The 7,413-nt window shown below is 40.7% G+C and overlaps 1 protein-coding gene across 1 annotated transcript; it reads right to left on the bottom strand.

Moving 5' to 3' along the window:
* Positions 1 to 411: 411 nt before the first annotated feature.
* tmem238l (transmembrane protein 238 like) lies at positions 412 to 5,371 on the bottom strand. Its single transcript, XM_086290131.1, has one exon. It carries the CDS (start codon positions 5,295 to 5,297, stop codon positions 4,824 to 4,826), a length of 474 nt encoding a protein of 157 aa, XP_086146257.1. The 5' UTR covers positions 5,298 to 5,371; the 3' UTR covers positions 412 to 4,823.
* Between the last annotated feature and the right edge of the window lie 2,042 nt (positions 5,372 to 7,413).

Here is a 7,413-nt window from a genome sequence, read left to right as displayed (position 1 = left end):
TCCAGCAGGACAACACACCAGGTCACAAAGCTTAAGTCAAACTGGTTTCTTGAACATGACGATGAGTTCACTGTACTCAAACAGCCTCCATGCTCACCAGATCTCGATGAAACAGAGCGCTGTAGGGATGCGATGGAACGGGAGACTCACATCAGAGATTGCAGCTGTCAAATCTGCAGGAACAGTGTGATGGTGGTTGAATCTATGCCACGAAGAATCAAAGCAATCCAGAGAGTAAAGTAAAAATGGGGTCCAACCCAGAGCTAGCAGGGTGTACGTAACAGTAAAATCAGATGTAAAATTAATTTTATAAAATGGTTTTACTGAGATAATTTTGTACAAATGCAATGACGCAAACACAAACTATTTTTATTTTTATTTAACTATATATTGATTAAAGACAATCAGCTGTAATTTTACAGTATAGTTAATGTAAATTTCCACCTTTTAAGTGTAATAACTCAAACAGTTTTATTTATAGGCTGTATTTCACCTCATAAACACAAATATTATTTCCACAGATTTAATAGAGAGAATAGTTTGGCCAGTTCACTGCACTCAACTGTAAGTAGAATCTAAATAAATACAGGGTCACTTTCTCTCCAAAAACGAGGTCATGTGGTTTCATTTCTTCTTCCTTTTCCGTTCTGCAGTAGTGTCAACAATATTCCAACCAGGGACATAAACCTTACTGACCACTGGGGGGAGACATACACCTTCCCTGGTGCTGAAACGATGACATCATGAAGCCAACAGCCATTTTAAGCTGTTAGGCTGGAGAAGTAGAAATAATAAACACATTATGATCACTTCATCGCCTGCCAAAAGAAAGATTTATCTGCCTACCGCCAACACAGACATTCATCTGTTTTTAATAACAACATTCAAAGAGTGCAGCTTATCAAAAAAAGCTTCCTAATGGGCTGATGTTTATCTGATAATACATTAATACACAACAGAGATTTTCAGTAATTGATAGTTCTCAAACATTAGGTTACAATTCATGATTTATGGACTCAAAATGATTCATTGGCGCCTAGCAGAAACCACGGCAGAAAAACGAAAGACAAATTTATTCTTCCTGATCTTTATGCTCGTCATACTTTCCGTAGTGACAGTCAGGCCAGTTTTCGCTACAATCCAGGAAGAGTGGCGTCCACTAATGGCTAGAAAATATTGGACAAAGCTCTTTAAAACCACAGGCGCTTCTCTGACGCGGTGTATGCTTTACCATATTGTGCTAACCACCCAGGATTGAAATTTGAGTCTCATGGCCTCATTCTACCCCCTCATAAACAGCGTGTCACATGGGAAGTGCAAGTATTGATTGTGTTACGTGTGGCTGTGATTAAGATTGCAACAACATATACCATGTAGGCAACTTTGGGATTTTAGCATAATAGAGAAGGTGGTGTCCTCGGGGGGAGAGGAGCAGCTGAGCAGGAGGGGTTTCCATCTCTTTCCAAAGAGAGAGAGACCCATTACGCCTCTTTTCCATTTCCTCTCTCAGGGGCAGAAACCAAATGGACACATTAATAACAGTTCGCATGTCTGAGGGAGCTAATGGCGCCTTGAGTGCTGATTAAGGCTGGGAAGAATTGGGTGCGGAGAAAGAGTATTCGTTTCACTCCCTTTAGTGACTGTTACGGTGCGTAAACTGAATCCAGCATTCAGGTTGCGCATTTTTGTTTCTTTTTAAGGTAAACTACTTTAAATGAGCTGCTGGTGTGCCGCTGTTTCGCGAGTGAACACGTTTCTGACCTCTCTACTTACATTTCTTTGTGTGAGAGCGTTTAGACTGGGTGGATCTAACTAAAAATAACCCCAACCCAAAACCCACAGTGCCAGTTTGGCCAGTTTGAGGAGCTACCACACAAAGATCACACGTCAGTCATCCCAGAGCATATTTAGTTACTAGTTTCAAAGACTTACATGAATGTGCAAAGTCAGGTTGAAATATAAATATAAACTCACAATATATAGACAGATATAACAGTGACATAAATAAGGCACAATGCATCAACTTGGCACAAGTTTTCAAATGCATGAAAGTGCTGTCAAATATATTTCCATCAAAGTGTGGGGATCGCTGCTGTCCAGTGCGCCGGAAACTTGTTTTTAGCCTGAAGACAAATGGTGGAGTTTTCTTTCTGTCCTGGGAGTAGTCAGATGTGCTCCTGGTCTTTGCCGGATTTGGATGTAAAGCACAAAACCTCAGTGAGTTCCAGAGAACCACAGAGTCAGCTCAGTTTGACCTGCTCGTGCGATCAGCTGGAAAGTGATCAGAAGCTCACCCAGACACGACTCAGTCCAGTTTCACTCACACTGTAGTTACAGGATGTCATGTTTGGGTAAGTTGAGCTCCTCCTCAGACACAGTCAGGTCCCCCATGTACCAGAATATCCAGAAGATCAGACTCAGGAAGATCAGCAAAGGTCCAGATATCACAAAAAAGTCCCAGAAGCTCAACGGGGCGAAGATCCCGATGAAGAAGAGGATCAGGCCGGCGATGTCAAAAATCAAAGCCAGCGCCAGGAATGTGCTGCTGCACTTATTTGGCTCCATAGCCGGGCCGGATGAGACGGGCAGATGGACGTTGTCTGAAGGCCTGATGAGACTGAAAAGTCTGTGCTTCCTGTCTTGGGGAACATTCTTTTTTTTATCCAGCACACCTCTACATTTCTTTCATAGCAGAGCTTTGTGGAAAAACTGGTCTAAAAACCAAAACAACGGGTTTTGCTCATTAACAGATCTTTAAAACCCCACAGCACGCCTTCATTCCTCTGAAGGGCTGACTTGTTTTGCACCTTCCACGTGTCATTACTGCGACACCTCAACCCATTGTCTCAAACCAGTGTGACAGATTTATGCACATATATTTCATAATCAGCTGCCACCGAGCTTGTGTTTACACGGTGATAAGCTTGCAGTAATTATTCAGGGACCCCGGATCTTTCTGTTCAGCTAATGAAACCAAAGCGATTCGAGGCGTCGCATCTTTTATCAGATCGCTCAGAGCCTCCTCGTCGCTTCAGTCTCACTGACTAGAGATTTATCCCTGGAGATATACTCTAGTTACCTTTTGTATTTGTCTTGGGAGCAGCTCTGCAGGGTGGATACACTGCATTAAAGCATTTCCAACTATTTGATATTTCACGGTTCGTGCAGCTCGACAATAGTGACATGTATTATAAAGTGCAGCCGCAAAGAGGAAATGCACGTAATGGAAACTTCTCTGAGTACCTTGTTTGACCAGTCATGCTGCCACTATTTGTCTTTTTGTCTCCGGCTTTGACTCGCTGTCCTCTCTACTGTTAGAGGAAGTGTGCACAGCGGAGACGGATTCAGCTTTATTTACTGTAACGCCGCGGCTCTGATTAAAGCGAGCTGAGCTGTCAGTCACACTGACTCTGTTTGTCAGAAGCCATTTCAGTGCTTGATCAACTGAACCCTGCAGAGGCCGCGTTTGCATAAGGTGTGCCGTCAGTGGAACTTGAACCTCCGGATCAAACAGAGGCTGCTGCTCCCAAACATATCTATAAATATAAACGTACAATCAGAAATGTACTCTCCCAAACAAATCCATATCATATCTGCGTATGGAAAATGCTATAAAGTAAAGTTATGCCTTGTCTGGCTTTGCTTTGCCATCACCGTTCTGCTGAGTCAAACCAGTCTGACCAGTGTTTATTTTGAACTGACAGCAAAGCAAACAGCAAACATGACCTATCTTTACTGTGTCTAGTTATCAGTGGAAAAGTGGAAAAAATGAAGTAATGGAAGGCTATCAATAATCAGTCCTTTCACCTTGTAATTGTAGCTGTGGCTCAGAGGTATATCTGCGCATTCTCTGCTTATCCAGCTTATATTAAATCTACAATCAGGTACAGAAAAAATACAAATAATATAAAGTCTGATTTTCGTAGACTCTAAATCTGTAACAATTGTTAAAATGAATGTTAATGTTCATTTTTTTATACAAGCAAAAATAAATAAATAAACATTGAGCATCCAGAATTGTATTTCTAGCTGCAAGGCTGTCCGTCTGCTCAGGGCCCCTGATGTCCTCACTGTTTCCCCCAATTCTTTCCTTTTTATTGCACAATTTTATATATTAAATTTGCAACACAAGCAGAAAATAAGCTCCAATAGATAAAAGCCTCAACAAAATGGGAGAGAGTGGGTCACAATAGGTGATTCATAAAAAGAGTTACTGCAAACTATTAGTTGGAAGACTCTAAAGAGTCCGGGGCCAGTGAGGTTCTGGGGCCTGAAGCAGCTACAGCACAACAGGTCGTGTTTTATCTTCTATAGATCCACCGTTCCTAATCATTCCTTTTAAAAGTTTTCTGGAAAGAACAAAGAAAGTTCTGCTTTAACACATTTTCAAGTTAAAGTGCCCCGCTGTGCTGCGACTGAAAAGGACTCACAATTCATTTTGAATTGATTCGCTGAGAATGCCTCGAGTGAACTCTCTTTCTTATTTCCCTGCAAATGGTTGCGAATTCTTTCCAGGAAATGTACAAAGTCATTAATATGAAATTGCAGACCAGAAAAGCAAAGTATAAGCTCAGTGAGAAAGAACAGAGTATAAAGGGCCTTGTGCCTCAGTATTTCTAACATTGTGATTTACAGCCTATTTAAACATGTTTGACAGAACAGGTCCAGACATAATGCCCATCTAGGTTTGACTGAGAAGCCTGGAAAATATAACTTGCAGTAGTATCATCCCTCTTTCTCTGCATACTGTACAGAAGGCTCCAGAAAGAGGCACAATGAAGCGGCCAGATGCGCATTTTAACATGGAGGTACTCATCATGACATCAGGTCGTGTCATTTTTGCCCATTTTGCTCTCCACGTCAGGGATGTCCGATGAGGTATCGTAGCCTTCGTTGGAGTAGGCGGTGGATCTGCCCCACGTCACCCTGCTGGCTTTGTGTGGAGAGGATCCCCCATGGCTGCTCTCCTCATCCTCCACGCACTTCATGCTTTCCTCCCCTCCCTTCAGCTTCATGGTTAACCTCTCGGATAGTTTCCTGGCCAGCTGCACGATGCTGTTCCTCTTCTTACAGCCGTCATCCACCTGGACGTTGCCCACGTACCACATGAGCCAGCAGGCCAGGCTGATGAAAATGATCAGGGAGCCGGTGTAGATCAAGAAGTCGCCATAAAAGAGTCCGTTGATGCGCAAGTTGGCGAAGATCCCGATTAAAAGCAGGATCACGCCGAGCACGTCAAACACGACGGCGATGAGAAACATAAGAAAGCAGTTTCCGATGCACTTGATCGCATCCATCCTAGACAGATCACAGCCGCTTCAAGCTTGTATAACGGCAAGCTGCTTCATCCTTTATACCTGAGCCGAGGCTGCGCACCTGTGGAGAGAGACGCCCCGCCTTAAAGTAGAAATAAACAATGTGTTCACGCAGGTGCATTCCGTGTACACACAAAACAAACACACACGTATGCACACTTCCTTTTTGCTCGTTTTTCACACTGAAAAGTCAAACATCCTGAATTCTCCAGTTCACAACAACAACAGTCATTTCAGGGAACTTTTCACTGTAGGCGCGCTGTGAAATATTAGAAAGACCCCTTATGAGGAAGCGCTCAGCCAGGTGGAGCAGACATCTGCCACGTGGTGAGGGGACAGAGGAAGCAGATACAGCAGGCAGGTTTCGTTTTTGATATTTATTGATATTTAATAAAGGATTCAAAATTGTAGTTAGAGTCCAGAATCTCGCAGGCTGGTCTGGGCAATGCAAATAATGCAGGACTCACAAGACTCCTTAGCATAATATTTGGCTGTCAAATTATACAGATGTATGCATCGTGTATGTTGTGAATATCAGGAAGAAGCAGGTGTATTTATTTGTTGTGCTGATGTTGGATTAGAACTTCTTCGGGTGTTTTTTTCATTCAAGTTAAAGTTAAGTAGTGTTGTGATCAGAACTTGAGTAGTGGAACTTGTGGCGCCCCAAACACTGCAGTTACATGAACACTGACAGACGTGGTCGTAACTGAGTAACGACAGCTAAATAAATAAAAACCTGAAACCGCTTCTTCACAAAAATCAAAATGTAAAAGCATCATAACTGAAATAATGATTAAAACACTGTCACCTTTGATTTTCAGCTAAACTATTACATTTGATTTGAGTCTTTGCACTTAACTTGCAGGAGTCTTCTGCATTATATTTAAAAAATAAAGGATGAACAACTCCTCAACACAAAGGTCAAAAGCATTAATAATAAAATATAATCAAAAAATTTAACAAGCTTCAAAGACTAAAGTTCAAGTTATAACGGCACTAATTGAAAAGACTTTGCATATACAGTGCTTCTGACATTATGAATGCATCCTACTGGCCTGTGAATAATGATTATTTTCAGCATGAATTAATCTGTTTGTTTCTATAAAAGGGTGAAATATTCAAAAAGCTATTTTGTTGTCTAAAACCAAAAGGTTTGTATTGTTATATCCAAGGCAAATGTGAAGACCATGAACTTTGGATTAAAAAATTATTGTAATAATCTTTTTATTGCAAATAAAACTCTGATTACATCAGAGGATCATTTCTAAATGTCTATAAATCTTAAATATAATAAATATATCTCAATATAAACCTGTAGCAACACACCAATAACCACTTCACTGCTTCACTGTTATTTTATACATTTAGACTTGATTTATGTTGATGACTGAAGGTGCAGTAATCACTACTGCAGTAACTTCAACTTGTGTAAATCAGTATTTCTTTAGTTCAACATTTATTTTTAGATGTCATATGTTGTATATGTTCCTGGTCTTGTGTGTTACCTGGCAACCTGTATGACAAAATGTATAAATAATTGCTCAAAGATTAATTCACAAGCAGACTGACACATGAAAACATTGGATCAATAATTACAGATATTGCATTGTTTCAAATTCAACACACAGAGTAGAAGTATCGGTATTGAAATAGAAATAATCCTGATTAAATAAAGCAAAGATTGCAAACTTAAATGTCTTTGCTAATTAAATATTCAGAGTTTCTCTAACATTTTCATCTTCTGATTATTTGACATCTGCTGTGGTCGTTATATTAAATAAAAATATTTAAGCTGAGCAGGCATTAGAATTTAATGTAATGATACATATAAATTAAATACTTTAATTCTGAACAAATTTGAGTGAGTTACCAGATATTTGCACACGTGTCTCTATCTAATATTTCCTCTTCCATTACCTCTGGCTTTGCTCTCGTTAGAAACCTGCCTCATGGCTGCAAAACACTTTATTGTGTTCGCTCAGCTTGTGTCTGACTCTCTGTGGTGAACAATGCTGCGCTGGAAGGGTTCACACAGGTCTTTGGAGCTTTTTCCTCTGAAGCTGCCTGCCGTCATCACAAATGAGAGCTCAGTCGGTGA

Source organism: Aulonocara sp. 'chitande type north' Nkhata Bay, linkage group LG4 (assembly GCF_057382095.1).
Source record: "Aulonocara sp. 'chitande type north' Nkhata Bay isolate Kocher_YH1m ecotype deep benthic linkage group LG4, A_spYH_male_GT1.1, whole genome shotgun sequence".
In the NCBI taxonomy this organism is placed as follows: Eukaryota; Metazoa; Chordata; class Actinopteri; order Cichliformes; family Cichlidae; genus Aulonocara; species Aulonocara sp. 'chitande type north' Nkhata Bay.
The sequence above is the reverse complement of the archived record's forward strand: the minus strand, read 5'-3'. Positions and strand labels throughout refer to the sequence as shown.